Source organism: Passer montanus, unplaced genomic scaffold (assembly GCF_014805655.1).
Source record: "Passer montanus isolate IOZ18808 unplaced genomic scaffold, ASM1480565v1 scaffold1, whole genome shotgun sequence".
Lineage (NCBI taxonomy): Eukaryota > Metazoa > Chordata > Aves > Passeriformes > Passeridae > Passer > Passer montanus.
In genome coordinates, this window is record NW_024356504.1 from 9,693,764 (window position 1) to 9,716,616 (window position 22,853).

The following is a 22,853-nucleotide window of genomic DNA, read 5'->3' on the forward strand; positions in this document are numbered from 1 at the left end:
TAGACAGGACATTTTTCTTAATAAAAGAAGTAAGAATATTGACTGAATATGCTATCCTTGACAACAGAAAGCATTCTTATAACCACAGATTACCATCTGTAGAAACTAAAAATGAGGATAAGAATGGCTTTGGAAGTCTGATGAAATATTTTTTCATATAATTTCTTCCTGCTGTGATCACATGAAAATTTTAAAACGGCAACACTGAGCAAATGCTGCTTTTTGTTATTTACATTGCAAGCCCATAATGGTGAATGACACCTCTAACCTTTCCATTTCTTATAGCTTCCCTGTAAATAGCTGGAGCAGTATTAACCTGGTACTCCAAAGATTTCATCCTTGCTTCTTGTAAAACTCCAGAGGCCTGAGTTTACAAATGCTGTAAAAATTTGAGGAAATAAAATAACTAGGCATTAGAAAAGATAATATCTGAAAATGTTCTGTCAGAAGCAGATGGGATGACAACACTATATACACTCTGCTAAAGAGCTAGGACAAGAGTTATGAGTAAATTTATAGAGCCTTAGTTAATTAAACCTTCTTTTTAATCCATAAATTGAAGTCTATGAATTCTTTGAATATACTATTGTTAGTTTGCCAAAACCTTGTTATTAAATGCTCTTGATAAACTGATTGATTATAAGTTGCCTTATAAACAGACTGAAATGTAAGCACATCAGATAATTTTTGCTAGTTCTACAGCATCCACTCAATGACAGTATGAATAGCATCAGGAATCAAGTATCAAAATTATAATTTATTCTTTCAGTATCTGCTACCCACAAGCAACATGTGATTATGATTATGCTCTGATTTAGACAATATTCTGAGCAAAAGAAGCTTGATACAGTGTCAGAAGAGATCATCTTAACAAAAAAGTTATTTTATTATCCTAGTTAGGCTAGAAAGGTTTACAATCCAACAAGAGTAAGTAAAAGCAAATTGTGTTCATTCAGAGTGCAGACAAGGTCTGGGCAGCTGGGATTCATCTAGCTACCTGAATTCTTACTACGTGAAGTACCTGACCAGGACTCTTGCTTTACCCACTGCCTACATATTGCTTTGGCACTGTAGGGTGCTTTAAAGGCTAGATTGGAGCTTTCTGTTTTACCAGTATGTTCAGAGGAGTGAGGCAGAGTGACTCTGCTGGGGTCCACATGCTGTCCTCCCACACAACGCACGTACTCCAAGGGCCAGTCAGGAGAAAACGTGCCAGGAAAGAAAACCAGCATGAAAGACAACAATTCAACTTCACTGCTTGTTAAGAGCTGTGCAAACCCAGCCAATATCAGCTAAAGAACAAAACAAGGAAAAAAGGTCAGCAAATCTTTGTAGCAGCTGCTTCTTATAGGGGTTCTGCACTGCCCTATTGCTCAGAGAGAAGCTGATTCCAGGATAAATGAAAGAGAACAGTGCACATTGGCAATACTGCATCACTGTCTGGAAACACAGTGAGTGCATTAAGGACAGGGCTGTCTGTAGGTCTGGTAATAAGTAACTAGGGTTCATTACAGCTCACCATGGTGAGCAGAAGTTAATTGTAACTCATGAAGAATCACGCCAGGCTTGTCTCGTTCATGCAGATACTCATTGCCATGTACAGGCAATTACATATCAGCCATGAACCAGACTGTGTGTACTGTCATGAGCAAGCTTTAAAAATGAAAGAATAGCAAGGAAGAAAGTTGTTCTTCTGAGGACTGGCTGACCCATACTCATATAAGGTACATTGGCACCAAAATCTCATTTAGAAGCCACACACTGCAGTTGATGAGAAGACATACACCTGAAACAGCTTTGAATTTTAAGAGTAAGAATTTTTTTTTATATATTTTTTTTTACCCAGAATATTTCCAAACAGACTCGCAAACAGAAGATCCAGCTAAGATGCACCTACTGGTATGAAACAAGACTACACCAACTAATCAAAGTCCATCTTCACAGCTTTTAATGTGATACAATACTCTGGATATGGACAGTCTATGAAGAGAGCAAGAACGGAAGGGCATAATAAGGACTACCTGGGTTATACCAAATTTGCCCATATGAGAACTTGTGTCACAGCATATGCAGAACATGACCTCAGCTCTTTATAACCTGCTTCAATCAGGCTTTGACTTGAATCTGCACTGTTAAGGCACTGTTACATTTCTCAGTGCATGCATGTAATATGTGCATGCTGAGACCCCACAGGTTATGTGAATGCGACCTGTTTGCTTCTCTCCTTGTCTGTGTAATCAAATTACGGTGTGAATACACAGCTCCAGGCACACCACAGCTGCAAAAGGCATGCCAAGGGGAACAAAAAACTGCCACAACATGGCATCCTCCACAGCTTTTTCCTTGGAACCAGCCTTAGCCCAAGGCTGCTTTTACTGCCTGGGTTAGGGTTTGATTACTTGTGTAATCAAAAGAAGTGAAAAACTCCAGAAAACTGCATGCTGGTAACTAGTCAGAGCAATTTGAAAGAGCCTTAACTTTACTGGCTTGGTGCCTTACCCTAGTAAACAAATATAAGCCCAGCTTCCCTGAGAGCTTGAAGTAACTGTTTTACCCAGCCTGATTAGACTAGCCAAGGGCTTGTATAATTTATATTAATTTTTAATTGAGATTGCTTTCATTCTCTCTACAATCCTGGTTCACCTGAGAAGGCAACGTGTTCCCCCTGACTCATGGAGAGTTGTGTTCTATGCTGTAATTTGCTAGAACAGTGATTATGTGCAAGTGGGAGAATTTCACAAGCAAAATGTCTTGTCAGTGAAAATAGCAGCTTTACTCCTACATTCACTTAGCAGCAGGAGGCAGAAAGCATCCTGGGGTTTTTGAATTATTGCTGAAATGAACTCCAGATGCCTGCAGAAAGACTGCTAAATATATACCTAATTGCCAGTTTCTTTTGTCTTAGCCCTGCTGTTAAACACCCTTCAAACAACAGCATTTGATACATTCTGAATTCGTTATGAGCACCTTTCTGCACCTTTATGAAATGGCACTTGTGCAAAGGGGCAGCACACCAGCGCTTCGGAAGTGACGTCTCTGCCAGCCCGTCTCGGGCATTCACCTTCCTGCGCGGGGGAAGTTTTCTTATAAATTACAGCCTTGCTTTTACATTACATGCACACTGATTTTATACCTCTCAGCCTTTATGCTAGAAAAATTTGCATATTTATGTAATATTAATCAGGCACCAAATTTCGCTATTTTGAATTTTCAGCAAAGGAGAGCAAAACTATACTTCCTGGCCTGCTGCCACTCCAGTGAGTCATCTTTGCTGACATGCAAACTAATAGAGCTGAAGATTTAGAATTGCTGTTTCATAGAGGAAAAGGATTTGGGAGACAGAAGCTCATGTATGCCATGGCTCATCCCTGCCAACTCTGACTCCCACATGCATTGCTTACAGTAGAGCTGAGAACAATGAAACTGCCTTTGGCTTTATCTAAGGGATAGATATGCACAGAATATTCTGAGTTGGAAGGGACCCACAAGGATCGAGTCCAACTCTTAAGTAAATGGCCCATAGATGGATTGACATACATCAAGGCTTTGGTTGGCAATAAAAGGGTCAAAAATCAAAGAATTTTTTTTATACCACACTAAACTATCTGCGTATTCAAATAAATAAATGTATTTTTCATTGATTGAGGGATACACTGGTTTGGGCTTCCACAGACTTTGTTTTCTTCATGGTAGGTAGTATAGGGCTATATTCTGGATTTGTGCTGGAAACACTGTCAGTAATTTCAGGATGTTTCTGTTATTGTCGAGTAGTGCTCACAGAGAGCAAAAGCATTTTCTGCTCCTCACACAGCCCTCAGTGAGGAGAATGGAGGTGCAGAAGGAGTTAGAAGGACACACAGCTGGGACAGCTGCCTCCAGGGATATCCCACACTATATGGTGTCATGCATAGCATACAAACCTGGGGGAAGAAGGAGGAAGGGGATCACATTTAGAGTGTTGGTGTTTACATTTCCCAGGTCACCATTACAAATAGAGCCCTGCTGTCCTGGAGATGGCTGAACACCTGCCAGCCCACAGGAAGTGGGGGATGAAAGCTTTGTTTGGCTTTGCTTGTGTGCACAGCTCTTGCCTTAACCTATTGAACTGTTTTTATCTCAGCTCATGAGTTCTCTCACTTCTACCCTCCTGATTCTCTCCCCATCTCACTGGTGGGAGTGAGTGAGCAGCTTTGTGGGGCTTTGTTGGCAGCTGGGGTTAAAGCATAAAGGCAGAGGGATGACCAGGGCAACCACTCTGGTTGTGACAGGGAGCACACAGCACACTGTCAGCTGCTGCATTCCTGTCAGTGGACAATCCCTGGCTCAGACTTCCTTACACTCTCCCTTCATGTATTTCTACACTGATAATACCCATTTTAAACGTTCTCTTTTCTGTGCTAAACCACTCTGCCTGTCTCAACCTTTCCTCATGTGAGAGGTGCTCCAGTCCCCTAATGAATCTCAGTGACTGCGTGCTGGACTGTCTCCAGTAGCTTTGTGCCTCTCTGATACTGGGGAGGCCAGAACTGGACACAGTGCTCTGCATGTGGCCTCAGCAGGTTTGGTAGAAAGGAAGGGTCACCTTTCCCAGCCTCTGCCCACACCCCTCCTAAGGCAGCCCAGAGTTCCACCAGCTTTCGTTAGCACCAGGGCACAGAACTGGCTCATGTTCACCTTGGTGTCCACGGGAACCCCCAGTTCCTCTGGTGTAAGGCTGTTTCCTTGTGGTCAGCCCCCAGAAAATACTGGTGCAGGGCTCTGCACTGCTTTTGCTAAACATCTGAGGTTCCTGTTTGCTGTATCTCCAGCCTGTTGAGGTTCCTTCCCTTTGGATGGCAGCACAACCCTGGGGTTATCAGCCATTCCTTACTCGCTGGAACATGCAAACTTGCTGAGGGTGCACTCTGCCCAATAATCCAGTAATTATGTAATTACAAGCCAGTAATTTCATCATAGCAGGTTATCAGGTTGGCCAAGTATGAGTTCCCCTTTGCAAACCCATCCAGCCCTCCAGCCCTCATCTGACTAAGCCTTCCCTTAAGCACAGTCATATACTGCAGTCTCCAGTGGCAGAAATGCACTGGTGAAATTGGGTCCTCCCTCCATTTCTCAATATAAAACAGAAAGCAAGGGTCAGGTGAAATCCTATGAGCAGGAATGCCAACATTTTTCCTATCTGAGATCATGGAAGTAGAAAAACCAGCTTATTTAATTTAGAGAAATTCAGAGAATGGTCCAGTTGGATTCAAGAAAGGACTGAGGAAGGAAAGCAAAACTGTTTAAGAAAGAAAAAAATGCTCCTTGAAGAAAATAACAAGTAATAATAACATGTTTCTAAACATGGAGTTTGTGTGTCTATCCATTTTCATGTTTTGTCATGTTTCTTCACCAACTCACAACACAGTAGGAACCAGGCATTATGACAATATCTAGAGTCATAAAATGTTAAATGAGACTTCCACATTGTAGGGTTAAGCAGAGCTGATGACACAGCTCCCTAAGGGCATCTTGGTCTTACCCTGTTTGCTTTAACAAAACCTCAAAGAGATACCATTAGTGAGGTTTGCAAAGGAAACTGTAGCAGGGAGGTTGACATTGGCATCTGTAAATCCTCTGCATATCTGAATAAGGAGCTTGGTGGTAATCTAAATAAACACTACAAAGGGTACAATTTCTGTCATTATTGCTGCTTCCCAAAAACAAAACTGTCACTGTTATCTTCTGATGCAATGAAAGACCTCTCTTACTTCCCTAGAAATACAGATATCTGTGCCAGTCCTGTTTATAAGAAAGGATTGAGAATAGAAAAGAGCCAATGCCAACACCTTCTCTCAGCCCTCTTCATATATAGTGCACAGGTTGCAGAAAAACTTTAAGGCATTTTTACAATGAAGTATATCCATGTGTTTCCTAATTAGCCATCTGCCCCCTGGATGCAGAAGATCCCAGCTAAAGAACCAAACATCTACGCTCAGACTGTGTGCACGCGTGTCTGTGTACCTACAAGAATGTGAGCACATGCAAGCAGCTGACTGTCTGGGAAGGTGTGAGATTACAGTAAGAGCTGTGTAACTACCTTCTAGACATAAGTGTTACACAGCTGCCCCAGGAACCCAATTCAAAGGAGAGGTGGAAAAGGAGTAGCCTGCAGTATTGCAATCTGCATGGCAATAACATCCTTACACCAATTTCAGCAGGTCAGACTTCACTTACTCCACTGTGCTTTTCTTTAAGATGAAAGTGTTCATGAAGCATGCATTAAAAGCTATTGAGAACATTCTAGCTTCAAGCTTAGCTGCTGGTTGGGTTTTTTGGTGACTAATATTTTAATTTTCCTCTCCTTTCTGCCAACACCTGCTAGTCTGAATCTATGCTGTCTCCAACCCACTTCTAGCTTAAAACCAGCAGAAGGTCCAGATGTTTCTCATCTAGCACACAGTAAACACAATGGCACTCTAGCAAATAGGCTATTTCAGCACCTGGTTCCGTCTGAAACTCTCCCTGGTGCTTTGGGAAACAGAGTAACGGCAGTGAATAGTTTTCAATTATAATATAGTTATTTCCAAGCTTGTTTGGTGCCTAGAGCTTGAGGAAAACAATGTCCTTACTCACCATAAGGGATATATGCCAAGCCTACTGACAATGAAGACAACGGCAAATGTAAGGAACAGAAGATCACTCAGTTTTTGACACTTGCAATAGTTTGCCATTTTGGCAGCCTGCAAAAGAAAAATATGTCTTTTTACTTCCATGAGGACAACTGAATTCTATTGTACTGTGTATAAGCTGTAAGAAAAAGAAGAAATCAATTTTTTATGAAATCCCTAACATTTTCACTGGGCCACCTCACAGTGATCTTGGAACTCCTCTCCACCAACCAGCTGGAAAATATCTTCTTTAGAAAAAAAAAACAAACCAAACTACATAAAACTAGAGTATGTATTTAATTTCTTTATTTCCCACTCAATTTCATTTTTGAGATTCTATGATTTCAGATTTGCAAAACTCTTTCTAAACCTTTTATTGAACCCCAGTATGTTTATGGTGTCTTTGTCACCAACCTCTTTACCTGCTTATCTCTCAGCTTTCCAGTATGCTCCACTGGTATTTTCAGCATCCATCTACCTTCCATGTGCCCCATGCTTTTTGACCTTCTAGTAGCTGCTATACATAAACTTTGTCTCAATTCCTCCAGTACACCCCATATACTACATTTTTCTGAAGCATCTCTTCTTCCTTTTCTGCCTATACAGAACAGTCTCCACCTCAAAGATTATACCCCCTCCCCTTCAAGTATTTACCCAAGGCTCTCTTTTTAGCTTCTGCTTTCTAACTTGTTGTCTTATGCGTATATTTACATGCTTTTCTCACTTGTCTTCATGCAATCTGCTGACTCTTTCCCAGGGAAGGGCTCACTAATTCATTACTCTTCTCTGAAACTGCTAATTAAAGCACTGATCTTCCCAGAAGTTTCTTTACCCTTTTCTCCCTGAAGAAAATGGTATTTAGGGAAGGAAGCTTGTTTAAAGATGTCTGTTCTGCTCCCTGAGTGTCAATGTGTGCAAGCAGTTAATTATTTTAAAACAACATCTGCTTTGAGACAGGGTCAGTCTTCACGTTTTCTGCTAAGTGTATCCACAGAGTCCAGTTAAGTCACTGGGAACTCTTTTGTGTCCACTTAAGCCACTGGGAACCCTTTCAAAGCTCTTTTCTGAGGGGACCTGCATCCAGCTCCCAGCACCCCAGAAGATACTTGTGCAGGCTTTCCAGAGTACTAAGAGGGAGCAAAATTACTACAACTATGCATACAGAATACGATTCTGAATGCAGAATTCAAACCAGAGAAACAGATAATCTGGATGCCAAAACAAAACGTGCACTTTTGCCTGTTACCCAATTTCTGCAATGTTCCCACTAAAAACCTGAACATGAAGATTATTCCTCACTAAAGAAACCAAGTTAGGAAGCACCCAGAACATGAGCCACCAAAGCCACCACTGCTGTGAAGAAAACATAACCCTTCTGAATCAGCTCAGTTTTCTAGAGGACACATACAAATTTCCTAGCGGTTCGTACTCACAGCCTAGTTTAAAGGAAAAGAGAACACTTTGGGGCCAACATACAAAGCAGAAGCATTACTAACTTCCTTGCTTTTCAGATGATAAAAAATTCAGTCCAAGAATTCTGGCTGTATTTCTATGGTGGCAGTCTAAAAATCTGGTTTCATAGTGCATGAAGCTGATATTACTATAGCAACTTGTAGTAGCATCAAGTCATTTCTCAAAAACAGTAGAGCTATTGGGACATTGGTTCTCAAATAACAAATTACAATAATTCTACAAATTACAGTGATAAAGAAAGACTACAAATTATAGTGATAAAGAAAGACTACAAAAAACTACAATATGCTGTTCTTGGATAGAATTTGGCCACCTAAGACAATAGAACACAATTTTCTGAATTAAAAAAAAACATTACTACAACTAAGGAACACAGCATTTCAAATTCCTGAAAATCCTACTATGGCTCTTCCAAATGTCCAGACACCTTAATACCTGTGAAAAAAATCTCACCTCCAGTATTATCACCAAGGCACACTACATTTTGTAACAAGAATAACAAAAAATGGCGCTTTCCAGCTTTCCAGTGGATATGCTTCATTATGAAATGGTAGATGGAAAGAGTCTAGTGCCCTCCAGAAAGAGCTTTTCATTTTTACAAATATGTAATAGGTAACACAAGTCAGGTGCACAACTGACCCATCATGGCAAGCTATTTAATCAACTTCTTTTGCAGTTTGATAGTTTTCTTCCTCTGCACTGCCTTTCCCCTCAGTAATGTCAGCAGTATGCATGAGTCCATCTCCTCTCATATGGCACCAGTGTTGTGACTCACTGCCCTAGCAGAATTTCCAGTTAAACCAGACTGAAAGAACTGACTAGAAAGACCACGTATATATGTGCCTCATGAGGAAGCATATCTGAGCAATTTGCAGTTTGCAACTCTGGTGGGAATACCAGCAATTTCTCTTCATCTTAGTAAATGAACAGAGGGTAAAGTTTTAGCTAGCCTAGTACAGCTGCTCTCTAGTGTTTTTATAGTTCCACAGACACTGGTCTGATCCAGAATAAACATCTTTAAGTACTTCTTTCTAGTGGTGAGAAAAGAGGAATGAAGAACGTTTAGGTGAAGTCACAGCTAGCTATACACATTGCTAAAATAGAAAAATAAACTTGCAAAGATGTGATTCTTTTTATCATGAAAACTCCATATTCTCTTTTGCTTTCTATCTCAGGCAGTCATGTGCCTTCTAGATAAAAAAAGATTAAAAAATAAAACCATATTTAAAGCACCACTGAATCAGAATGGCAGGATCTTGATTTTGCAATAGGTGACTCATGCAGTAAGTCTATATTCTTGCATAATAGGTATCCTTGCAGGTACTTGAATAAAAATAATTTCAGACAAAATAGTTATTAACTTTGGAGGAGAGTTCAGAGACAGCCAAATTCTAGCATGACCCACAGCTCTCTAGCAACTGATGCAGATAAAGGATGACAACATCTCTACGTTGCCCTATGGAAGTTCAGACCAACTTGACTTAAAAGAATTTCAATCATCCCTTCTTCTCCAAATACAACTGCAGGTACTGGGAGCCTGAGGCACGGGAACCTGGCAAGTCAGAGGTCAGCTCACACTGGCCATGCCCAAATAAGCCACTAATGGTCCAACACCCTCTGCCCAGTAAAGCAGAGCAGAAACACACCATGACACCTTGATTCTTTCAGAGACAGGGTCATTGCTCCACACACCATGTCACAGGGGTTAAAAACCACGTGACTCACTTGCACCACTTTCCAGACTCTGCAGCTTCAGCTTTTGATTTTCCCATGCTGTATTTAGAATCTGCATGTAACCCTCCCTGGCATGCAATGCACTACAATCTCTGCTCTGTACAAGCAACATATCAAAGGAGAAACCAGAAATCAGAAATATGCGCTGCTACAAGTGCAAGATTTAAGCAAGGAAATAGAATATATTAATCACCATTACCATCTTGAACTGCCTTAGGAAACACTTGTTCTGCATGGCAAACATATGAATGATGACATATGAATGATCTCACCTCTAGGACAATATCAGCTGCATCATGGAGACATAAGATCAAGGTTCCCACTCGTGTCAAATTCGTTACGTATGAGAAGGTAATCAGGGTGACTGTTACAATGTGATGTGTAAACATGATTCCAAAGTCCTAGAGAAGCAGAAGCAAGGAAAAGACACAAAAACCAAAAATTCAATGAGGCAAACACTGATATTCTGTACTCATATACAAAATTGGAGGGTTGTTTCTTAAATCCAGCATTATATTTAAATTATAAAAATATCTACTTATATAAGTGTATTATACACCCTTCTCTATATTTCATTTAGGCTGAATAAAATAATCATTGTTAACCAATGCAAAAATATTATTGAAAGCTAAGCAATGGCCACACTTCTCAGTTCATAGTAATTTAACCAAATAAAATAAACATTTGCAGTTGAAGTTACTTTGAAAAGGCATATGTACATGCAAATCAAATTCCACCATACTTTTTATGCATCAAGTAACATATGATTATAACAATATGCATAACCAAGTGCCAAATAATGCACCATTCAGAAGAGAGAAAACAGCTACAAAGGAAGGCAATAGTGCACTAGGACAGCAGACACCTGCCAAGAACAACTGGGAGAATCCCAGATCCAGGCTTTTATTTGTTTGTTTTTAATCAAGTTGCTTTGTCTTCACACTGTTACAGGGTCAGGAAAGTCTTCAAATGAGCTGGAGCATCTCCTCCTAATTGGTTCTAATCCACTGCCTCCCAAATGATGCAGGCTAGCTGGTCTCCACACCAGTAACTCTGTTATTTGGCCATAAAGTAACTGTTACTATTGAAAAATTTGGGAGTGGAGGCATTCCCAGAAGTAACATCACATTCCCAGATACTTGCCACAGGGCAGATAAAGCAGAGGGAACAACCTGCCTGTCTGGACTAGGCTCCCAGACTGATTAATGAGAGAACAGGACCTAACGAGACTCTTCTCAGCAAGGCACTAAATTAGTAAAAAATAAGTCTTGTTGCCATTTGCTGAACTATCTGCACAACTTTAAGGAAGTGATATTAAAACCCTTGAGATAAGATCACAGGCAACATTTAACTGGGAAGTTTCTCTATGCACCAGATGTAAAATCTGTAGCACAGCTCCCAGCAGATCTAGCGGCTCTTGTGCAGAGCTGTCAGAAAGGAGAGAAATCCAGGCAGTCAAAAGGAGCAGCTCCTTCAGGCAGCCTGCTCACCAAGTGTATTGGGAGCTGGAATTTGGCTTTCTGATAGCTTTTGTTGGCCAGTCCTGAGCTGTGGTAGTCTTCAGCTAAGTGGGCCACAACAGAGAAAACCAAAACTGTGCCTTTAGAGGGGCAGCACCTGGTTTGCAAAGGAATTGAAGATACCTGTGTTGGGCAGGAGGCCCTATGGAAAGGGCCACAAGCTCAAATTAACACAGGGGCAGCTCTGGAAAAGCAGCAACTCCAGCCCCCGACTGCACTGTCTGTTCAGTACTGAGAACCTGCACAGTGCTCCCACAGCTCTCTTTGGGAATGTAGCAGGCACCACTGGTTTTAAGGTCGTGCAGTGCCCCTGCCTCTCAGCCCCAGCACATGCCTTCCCTGCAATGTACACCTGCAGTCCATGGAAAAACCTGCAGCTTGAGCAGTCTCACTAACTGAAGAGGGACAGGACCTGCTCCCAGCCTATCACTTATGTTTAATGCTATCAGGTGCTACAAGATCCTATTTCCTACTCCTCAGTAGGTACTGCCAGTACCTCCAACACAAAGCTGAGGAAGGTTAGGAGGGCAGGGAAAGGGAGAAAAGATAAGAAAAGCAGAGACTCATAAGCCACTTTAGCATGTACCAAACATTTCCCAGCCAGGTTATCTGGCCCCCAGAAGCATGGAACACAATAAAATACATTTAGCAGTCATATCAAGCCATTGCTCTAAATCCATTTTCTTCAAGCAGACAGAAGAAAAAGACAATTAAAGGCTGTTTCCCTTTCTGCGTGTCCTAAGAGAAAACAAGGGTATGGCATCTCAGTCATTTCAGGAACTACAAACACACACGAAGATCATTTCACCACTTCACAATAATAAACCAGCACAGCACCTACCTTATTCCATGGGATTACAAGTAAGCTACTATTATTGCCCTATGGCCATACTGCAGCATAGCTCTTTACCTCCTTCACCTGCAGGCACTATGGCACTGTTCTTAATTTTCCTTCCAAATGCAATTATGCTAGCACATAGGCAGTCCTAATGGGGCAAAAAGTCAAGCAGATGATCTCCTCTATTTTCACAGCTGACACATTCATGTTCTACAAATACCAGATTTCTAGTCCCTCTTGGATATTCTTCAAGGCATTCCTGACAATATGGATTATTCTTAAGAAATCCTAATGTTCTTGGGCAGCAGTCTTCTGCATTTTTGCATGACTCTTCTTAAAGAAATGCTGTCTGGGGAATGCCTGTAATACTGTTTCTTTAAAAAGAAAGTTACTTGACTTTGACACCTCTGAAACAGAAGTGCTGGACTGACCTACAGAAAACGATTGGAAAAAAGTAGCAATGATAGAAATAAGACTGCTTTGTTATTGGGATTGCTTCTTTCCTCTTTGTGACACTTTTTAAAGACATTAATTAATACTATGCTCTGAAGATGGTACCTATTAGACTTTAGTTATACACAGTTTACTATCAGAGAAGAATAAAATGGAGATGAAAAACAGTAAGTACATTTCTCTTGATCTACAGTAAATAAAAGACCAGTTCTGGAGTAAGGCCAGTGCTGAGGGCTGCTGCTTCCAGCAAGGACACACTGCACCTCTCCTTCAGACAAACTCAGCTACATAAAAAAACCCACTTGGCTGAATTCCTGCAGTGCACAATACTGCCTGGACACTTCTGACCATCCCAGAATACAACACATTTACTGCTGCTGAATTTGAAGTATCTAAAACGATAACCAAGATTTAGATAAAAATATTCCTTTCACTGTAACATGAAAACATCAACAGCTTACTTAGGTTGAGAACTGTTAATCTGCTCCATATAAGCCAACTGTGAAATATTACAATAGTATCTGATATTAGCTGACAAATTTCCTGCTTCCTGTTAAACAGATCCCTATTTCATATGGGCACCATTCCACACATTGCAAACAGAGTGCATTACAAGGCTTCCACATTTTTTTAAACTCAGGCTTCTTTTAAAAGAGAACTACTATGGTGTTGCAATAACTGGTGTCTCTGTCAAGCTTGCACTCCTTTTTGCCAACTATTGTAAGTCTCTAGTCCTAACGTTTTTCAGCTCAGTGGGTTTCCTTGGCAGCTTGCACTCCAAACAGTTTTACTGTGTGACACCAGGACACAGCTGCATTTCTCCAATCTGATCTTCCTCCTTATCAATTCTGCTTACACTACAAAAAGAGCTGTCTCCACAGTGCAAACGGGTGAGTGATCTAAGAGGTCATTTATGCATACGGCATCTCCAGTGCTCCCTGCTGGGTGCTGATAATGAAAGGCTTTGGACTTGCTATCGTTGCACTGCAGATGTGCTCCTGCTCTCTGCTGGACACTGCACATTCTCAGACAGAGCTGGTGCTCGGGACACTGCTTGGATCTGGTGCTCTGGGTGCAGGAGCTGTGGCTGGGGTGTCAATAGGCTCTTAGCAATTCACTTCCCCACCTCCATGTCCCATCCTATTTCCACAGCTGGTTGCCCTAAGGTTTTTATGATAACAGGTACAAGTCATTTATATATAACTAGAAACAGACTTGGGCCCTGCAGCGTAACAGTTTAGTCAATATTACTCTTGATTTAAATTCATCTCCACTATCATACAGCTCCCTTAAGCATTGTTTCTATCTGTTTGTGAAACAGGGAATTTATACTCATTTTAAGCTCATGGCTAACAGAATGTTTAGCATCTACAGACAATGCAAGCAGGGGACTTATATGTATTCATCCTAAATTGGTTGTTTTACTTACAATTTATCCTCCAATATGGATTTAAATTTTGTGGATGCTTTCTTGAGATTTCTACTTCTGGCATAATCTGTAAATCCAAATAGAGGAGTGTGTTTCTATATAGGTAGCTCTGGCACAGGACTCCCAGAAATATACTCTGGCTCTAAGTGACAGGTAAGTTTATTCAGGTCATAATGCATCCTCCGTTTACTCTTTTCAGAGTTATGCTCCAGACAAAATTCTAATAAACAGGAATTTTTTCATTAGCATAGCCTACAATAATTTATTTAAATGACAGCTGAAGGAAGCACATAAAGATATTATAAAATCCTTACAAATGTTTAAAAAATTTAATTCTGAAACATTAAAGCCCCTGCAAGAATAGCTCAATGGACAGTTATTACAGAGTAACTGTTGTGCTGCTTGTTCTGCTATGGACTAGGATTCATCTTGGAGGAGAGAACTCGGAATATGGAACAGGTTGCAACTAATTCTGGAAAATACTTCTATTTGGATACAGTCTTGGTTTTTTTCATTAACAACACTCTAATAGCAATGCTCAGCTACATGACTGGAAGGGTAACAATTAAATATAACATCACTTTTTAAAATTTTTGCTTTAAAGTTTTTGCTGTCCATTTGTAGAAAAATCTGAAAGCCCTCATAGATCCTATCTCACAAAGTGATACTGTGAATTTATGAGGCCGTCTTGCCCTTTTCTTGGTCTTTCATTGTTTAACTCTTAGAAGAAGCAGTACATCTACCAGATACTACCTGTTCAATTCCATTCAAGTCACTGCATGATAGCAGAAGGTTATTTTGGCTTCTGCTATTTGCCCTTCAATATTTTCTCCAGGCTCTTCTTTCCATGTGCAGAAAAATCTCACTTTACAGCAACAAGGAGCAGAGCAAGACAATCACAGTGATGAATATCTGCAAGAGTTGAACACTAGAAAGAACTGCATTTCCAGTTCACCGCACCTGTGATACAGCTATTCCTCAAGTAAAGAAAATTATATATTAAAGCTTAAAGCTCTCTGTGTTTTTAGTCTCTTGTTCTTACCTTTCTTTTGACGTCAATGAATTGAGAAAACATTAAGGACCAGTAGAATGACAATTCAACGATGTAGTAGTAATGAAGGTCAGGCATCAGGGGCTGAAAGATGGAGATGAGAAAAGGTTAAGAGAGTCTAACTGACATTACAGGCAGCTGTGCTCTATAGGAAACATGCTTAATGACAGGATTATTGAATTATACAGAAACATCCTATGTGAAAAAAATGATGATGGTTGCCTCTTTCAAACTCTGATGGCTCTGGAAAAATAAAGCTCCCTAACATATTCTCTTCTAATGTTTTAGCCCTGACAATACTGTAATACCAAAAATTATGACATTGTCCATTTGGAACCCAGAACAAACTAAATTCTGAGTATTCCTAAGTCTATTTTGAAAGTTTACTTGAAACATCTTGCTGTATATCAGTGGATTATAAATGTGGATGTAAAGCATAGCAAAAAACCAATGCTAGAGTAGACTAGAAAAAAATTAATGCTAGTATATAATCTCATTTTTCATTATGAAAATGTGGGCTTTGAGCAGGGCTCTTTATAATAGAAATGCCTACTTTTGAAAAATTTAACCATTTTCTGGGGACATATTAACATTTGGAAAGAAGAAAATAAAACAAATTTTTCCAAGCATCTTGTCTGATAGACAATGTGGTTACAGAGTTGTTTCAAAGTAAAAGAAATAAAAGAAATTCACAACCAAACCCAACTTGGGGTAACTTCAAAGAAGGTAACTGGTAGTGTACATAAACACTTCCACCCTCAGCTAAGAGAGCCACTCCTAGGAGCTGCTCTAATTTCCATGCAAATGTGCCCCCATGATAGTCACACCTTCCATGGCAGCGATAGACAGGGACACTGGCAAAGGAGAACCTCCTGAGGGCATCTCCCAAGGGATTAGATAAATCATCTCTAGAGCACCTTGCACTGGCACAGCTACGCACCCAAGCAGGGTATGAGCTGTTTCCATTGGCAAGAGGTATTTCAGTTGCACCTTTTATTCCCATTCCCTTTTGCAGACAAATTCTTTGCAGCTGAAAGCCAGTCCTTGGATTCCCAGGGAATGTGCTATGGGTGTTAATTTAATACAGACATATGCTTATGTTTTATGAAAAATATGTAACTCAAAACCCATCCTTTAAAGCCATCTCTTGGGCCAATATAACTCTTTTCTGAGTCAGAGGCACTGCCAACAGACTTTTAATGATGTGTTATTAAAAAAAGGAAAGAAAATAAGAGCTTGCAATGAACTGCAACTATTATACCCATTATTGCAAGGGAACTCACTGGGGAAAATTTCAAGTAAAATTTCAGCTGCTTTATTAACAACAGCATTAGTATTTCTAAAGCCATACATGGTGATAGTGTAGGGCAATTCTAAAGATGTCACAGATTCCTTCTTGGATCAATAGTGTGTTTAACTTAGTTCAAATGTTAGGTTCCAGTTCTCCATAGACTTAACCTCAATAGGTTAACCTGTGCTTATGGCTGTGTCATCACCCAAATGATCCATTTGACTATGTCTACACTGAAGTCCAGCTAGATTTCTGCAGTGCGTTGTTAAGTAATTTAAAAAGGAGTTTTAGCAAACAAACGATTAGAAATTTTATGTAGCTGTGGAAAAAATAACAGAACAAACTGAAAACCCAGTACTTAGCCCTGATTAGCACCCAGTAGATTTTTTTTTTTTTGAGACAATGATTTTCATAATGACTTTAATTTGAAAATTTGCTTTATGTCGGCTCCTCACCACTACCAGAATGATATTAGATATAGTAATTTTAGCTCCCACGTTCTAAAAGCTGTAACCAACTTTCTAAATGACCTTGTTCATCTGGTAAGTCTGGTAAATGTATATTCTTCAATCAGTAAGCTTCATAGTCTTTTGTTTTCAGCCAACGTCTTCTTGCATGTAATAACACAAAAAAAGTAGGAAACAGGGCTGAGAGGCACCAGCAACTGTAGCTACATCAATCTAAGAAACAAGTGTACCTGAAGTTTCTCAGGGACTAAGTTTCAGCACTTCCCCAATTCAATTTCTGCTGCTGCTTCCCTAATGTTGTTCAGTTCACCCTCCTGGCTCTGGGTAGAATTTAAGCCATTATTTCTTCTGAGGCTACATGACTTAATTCCCTCAACATTTCTCAGATCAAGACTTCTGCTGAACTGTCTCCACTCATCTATTTCCAACAGAGACACAACCTTCAAGAACAGCAGCATCCAAACACAGTTCTGTTCAGTCTCTGTTCAAGGGCTGTTGACTGTCACAGGGATTCATGTGTCTTTGGGACAATACTCTTATTCACACTTTCCAGTTGGGCAATTGCTTTTTTTTTCCCCTTCCCTACTCTTAGGGAAGAAGAAGAAGAAGAAGAAAAAAAAATACATATATCCTAGACATCTAGGGTATATACATAGCTATATATACCCTAGGTTGAATTCCTTAAACTGCAGACTCTTCTCTGGAGCTTTTGGAATTTAATGTATGGAATTCAGGTGTGACAGCTATGTTCATCTTTCCCATCTTGAACTCAAGCAAGATGGGAAGAATCTAGCAACATTTTGAAATGCTGAGTAGCCATTCACACAAACACACTGGCACAAAGCTCCACCATAATAAAACCAGAGCTCTGCAGAAGTGTCATGCTTGGTTTTAGACAACACTGTAACTTTTACCTGATATGGATACCCACTCCAGCACTGCCTGGTATTCCAGAGCCAAGGTGTCTGAAAGGAAGAAAAAGCAAAACAAAGGTCAGTACAGACCACTTTGTGCTACGTGTATATATGTGTATATATAAGTGTATATATTTAATACTAACAAAGAACAAAAAATATAAGAACAGCTTAGAATTCACATTTTTTGATAGAGGTTATGAAAACCAAATAGACCACAAGGAGACTTCTCAGTTTCACAACACGAATTAGAGCAATTTGTCTTTTTTTGTTGGTACCCCATGACCTCACTTTTGCAAGAGTGCAGACTAAAAGTAACCAGCTCGTGTTAGGATGGTCAGATCTCACACTATATTCTTAATACCACAGGAAATTTTGACCTCATCCAGCTTAAATATTTCAAAGAAAATTCCTTGCATGTGCCATTATATATAGGCATTCTTCCATATAGGATCCATCCTTCATCTTTACATAGCCTTACCTACTCTACATTCGAGTACAAAGGGAACAGAGCATCATTAGTAAGTCTCCTGGAATAAGGCAGCACACAGCTTACACTTACAGCATTAAATGCTTCCCCTAGATCACAGCTTTTCAAATAAATCCTCACTGCCTAGAGGAGGCATGTTCTTGTTTTCACCATCAGGTGGAGCAGCTCAGCTCAGGCAAACCATATCAAACTCATCCAAAATACAATGGGTGAGCGTCAAAGCAAGAAAACCGACACTAGGCAGAATGTTAAAGCCCTCAGGCTGAGAATCAGGCTAGGTAGGAAGAATTTTTGAATATGCCCTTTAATGAAAAAGAAGACAAAATAAAATTTTCACACCAATACCCCCAGTGCTCCTGAAATGACAAAGAATAGTTCTTACAGTAGCCTGAAAGGTATGCCAACATTTGAAGTAACTGACCTCCTGGAGTTTCTGATATGTCTCTCTCAAGGATGCTGTAAGAATGCTTAAAGTCCATCCAAACTTATCCTTCCCTCCATTAGATATAACTTCTTCAGGGAACCAATTAATCAATTAATTCATTTGAATGTCTCCACAATATTTACTGTGCTATAAAAGTTCCCCTCATTTCATGCAATAAAAAAAATTTAAAAAAAAAGTATTTGGAAACAGCCACAGTATCTCTGCAAGACAATATAAAGAATCTAAAATATTTCTGTCTGACAGTTGCCTATATTAGATCCACACAAATATTCTAGGATAATTCATAGTTTTAGCCAGGTTTGAAAAGCTGTAACTGTCTTTCATATCATACTCATCAAAAGATAAGAGATGCTTCCTACCCAATTATTTTGCTGCCTAAATTACAGGTCCTAGCAAAAAAAGCATATTTTTGTCTTTCAAATATTATGACATCTTAAGTCTTCTTCATAGAGATGCTTGCTGCAGGAGCTACAGATACAAAGGTTTATAAGCAATTAAAATGCTGATTGCTAAATAAATTAGGCCTTTCTTGATGAACCTATAACCACAAAGCCTTACAGGGTATCACAACTGACAAATAATGTAATGTATGCATTAAGCCTCAAAGACCAATACAGCAGAATACATGCCCCTTCTGAGCCACATAAGGCTCAGAAAGCCATGCTGCCATCTCAGACAAAATTCTTCTGAGTTGCTGTTTGGAAACCTAATGGATCCTCTGTGGGCAAGAGCACTTAAAATAGCAGGGCTCCTGCAGCACCTTCTTACCCTTCTTGCCTCCTCAGTCTCCCTTCTCCTTGACTTGCCTTGGCATCTCTGAATTGCTCTTAATAGCTTTAGCAGCAGGGCACTTTGGTTATGCTTGTCCCGGAGGGTTTTAGGGAAGAGGTGGAGGAAGAGCTTGGTTAAGCACAACCTTTCTCTCTGACCTCCACAATGAGCACAGCCCTAGACTGCACTCAGCACCTAAATGTAAACCACAGCTACATCTGGACCAAGAAGCACCTTATTTAGTCCTCTGTGAACCTCACAACTGTGGAATACTGCGTAGGGGCTTCAGTAGGAAGCAACAATCTAAAAAAAGCTCACACAGTCTGCAGTGTGAGACCTAGACCCATCAGAGAAAGGTGGATTAATCATAAGGGACCTAAGACCGACATTCCAGGGCTCAAGTGAGTCCTGTGTGTGCTCCTTGGATATGTCTGCAAACTTCCTCATAAGAGGCAAGTTCACTGTGAAGCAGAGCACAGCTCTGCCTGAAAGTGCCATTGGATGAGAAGAAAAGGTCAGTGACTTGGCTCCACAACAAAACCTTTTTTGATGAACATAAAAGCATGCTTCTGTTTTTGCTGCCTGCTGAATACCCAATTTCATTTTACTTCCTATTCTTGGTATATGATGTCTGAGGAAGGGACGGACACAAGGGGATTGGGGAAGAGAGGAAATGCAAAGATCTTGATAACAAAAGGTCCCCCCTTAAGCTGGAAACAGAATTCTAGAAACTTCAGTACCAATTATGCTAGGCACAGAGCACCAGCCCTACAATGCTGACACCCTGCCTTACAGACCATAAAGGAGTCCAGATGGGAACTGAAGTTCTACCACACTTAGGTGCAGTGTGAAATGAATGCAGTAGCAGTGACAGAGGATGTAAACAGCTGTTCAATCTGTTGAGATTTACAGTATTAAGGAACAAATCACCATAATTTCCTTACAGGAATATCTGTTAAAAACTCCATCAAATCTCTCTCCAACTCTGTGATTAAATAGAGTAATTTTAAATAATTCTTTCAGAAATAAAACTTCTCTTGAGACAAGGGAATGACTAAGGATTTTGGGGAAAAAAAAACCCAAAAAAAGCCTTCCAAAATTATCTCATGTTTGCATGCTTAACCAGAAGCCTTGGGTTGTTTTGTATCCATTGTCTCATTCACTTATCTCTAGAGAAAGCATCTAATTGGCCCCTAGCTTTCAGAAAGCACTAAGAAATTAAAATCTCCAGGTCTTGCTCAAAATGCAGCTAGTATTTAGTATATGTGAAAGGTCAGTTATGATAGTAAATGAAGGAGGAAAAATAAGCAGTACAATAAAAAACTTCCCCTTTATCACAAAAGAGCTGCTATGCACCTGATTTAGTCATGCCTATGAGGTCATGGTGTAGCTCCCAAAGGGGTTCTTCCAAAATTTTTTGGTAAGTAAGAAAAATGTTCTGATTTTTCCATCAAATAAAGAAATCTGGCTGCTGTTTTTACCAGAATCCAGAATGTAAAAATCCAGGAACATCAAGACAGAATCCCCACTAGAGTCAATTTAGTTCAAAACACATTTCAAATCAAATAAGACATCCTTAGTCCAAAAAAAATATTTTAAGTTGCTTTTCAAATTAGAGAGCTTTTGAACCTGTAGAGCAAAACCAGCAAAATACAGAGCATTCACTGTGTATATGTTCACTACTCTGCCAAGATTTTTATCTGGCTTGGTTAATGCATTTGAATACAATTTTGTATCATTTGTTACAAGCAATATTAAGTGGAATGGAAATTAGCACTATTAATTACAGTCAAGATAACATATACTTTCAGCAAACCTCTACTGATCTCATTTTTTTGGGGGCTGATATAGGGAAAGATGCCAGAGATGTCTCATGGCATTCATACCTACATTCATCAAGTTACAGCAGGTCCTTGCTTTGCTCTTCACAGAAACAAGCGGTACAAAGTAAGGCCGGCAGATTTCCTCCTGATCAGCGCTCACTTAGCCCCAAAATGCTGAGTGCAATTTGCTCCTAGCCCAGCAGCAAACCTTCACTGATACCTGTGTACAGGGCAGACACAGCCAAACTCCCCTCCCCAGCAGCAGCTGCCCTGTCCCAGTGCAGGCAGAACAGCAGCTCCTGCTGCCCCGGGCAGTCCCCTGCCTTGGTGCATCCCCAGCCTTACACCTCATCTACCCAAGAGTGCAACTGCAACAGCAGAGGAGACGACCAGCTTTCTGTTAACTGTGAAAGACAGTAACATTTAACATTTTTCACAGATTTTTCATTATTCAGGAACTGAAACTGATAGCCTTTTAGTCAACAGCACCTTTCATAACATTAGGAGAAGGACAATTATTCATAATTAACATTTTTTTGGGTTGTTGAGTAGTAGTTCTTTTTTGTTAGGTTAGGTTTGGTTTTGTTTTTGTGCATTTCTACTTGTTTAAATTAAATAGTACCTCAATGCTTATTTTTCCCCCATTATGGCTAGGGTTTATAGCAACTTTTTTCTTTTACAATGTATTAATAAAAATTCCTTTTGGACATCACTTGGATGAATCAGCACTTGCTTAGAGGTAAATTGAAATGCTTGATTTCTTTTTTTTTCCCTGCAACACCTGTATGGTGTGCTGGATGGCTGCTGACATTAGAAATAAAGTTAGATTACTTGGCAATACAAAAAGCATCCTTTCTTACTCTCCTCTGCCAGCTGCTGTATGTTCTACTATTAAAATTACTCCATCCATGTATGGTAAACATGGATTTCTTAATAAGTTAGTCTCTTAGATACAAATTCCACAATGATCCTGGGCTTCCTTCCCTATCTTGGCTCAGTGAAGGTCAGCATAACTGTACACTACTGCAGTTTTTCACTCTTAAGGAGCATATATATCCATGAAAATATTTGCTTCTGCATATAATGTACAAAAAATACATTCTTATTCTTCTTAACTACAGAAAAACTCGTTGGTATTAATTGTTGTAAAACAAGCCACAGTTTTACAAGTTACAGAAAGTGACCTCTTTTTGTTCACAAGTATAAATAATTTTCAGCTTCTTACTCTCCAGCAGAAAGAAAATAAAACTCTTCCTCATTGTCCTTGATTTTCAGAAAATTCATAAAGCAACAACCAGAACTGAGTCAGCTTTTCAAAGTTTCTACCATCTTCCACTAAGTCTGCCTTATGATGTCTCAGAAACTCACTGATTTCCTAAAGATGTGTGCTTTTTCCTACTATCCTCTGAAAAACTTCCCTGAATATAGCAACATTCCTTGCTACTGTTGTATTTGTTTTGCTACTAAAGAATTTCTCACACTAAAGTTTCACTGATTTCAAAACCAC

The 22,853-nt window shown here is 39.8% G+C and overlaps 1 protein-coding gene across 3 annotated transcripts in view; it reads right to left on the reverse strand.

The window, feature by feature from the left end:
- CERS6 (ceramide synthase 6) overlaps positions 1–22,853 on the reverse strand; it is a 94,440-nt gene that overhangs the window by 14,709 nt on the left and 56,878 nt on the right. For all 3 annotated transcript variants that reach the window (XM_039700956.1, XM_039700949.1, XM_039700965.1), the window contains 4 exons: positions 17,818–17,868; positions 15,137–15,229; positions 10,127–10,255; positions 6,613–6,719 (listed from right to left, as the gene is read on the reverse strand). In XM_039700956.1, coding sequence (XP_039556890.1) covers positions 6,613–6,719; positions 10,127–10,255; positions 15,137–15,229; positions 17,818–17,868 — 380 coding nt within the window. The remainder of the gene's footprint in view (positions 1–6,612; positions 6,720–10,126; positions 10,256–15,136; positions 15,230–17,817; positions 17,869–22,853) is intronic.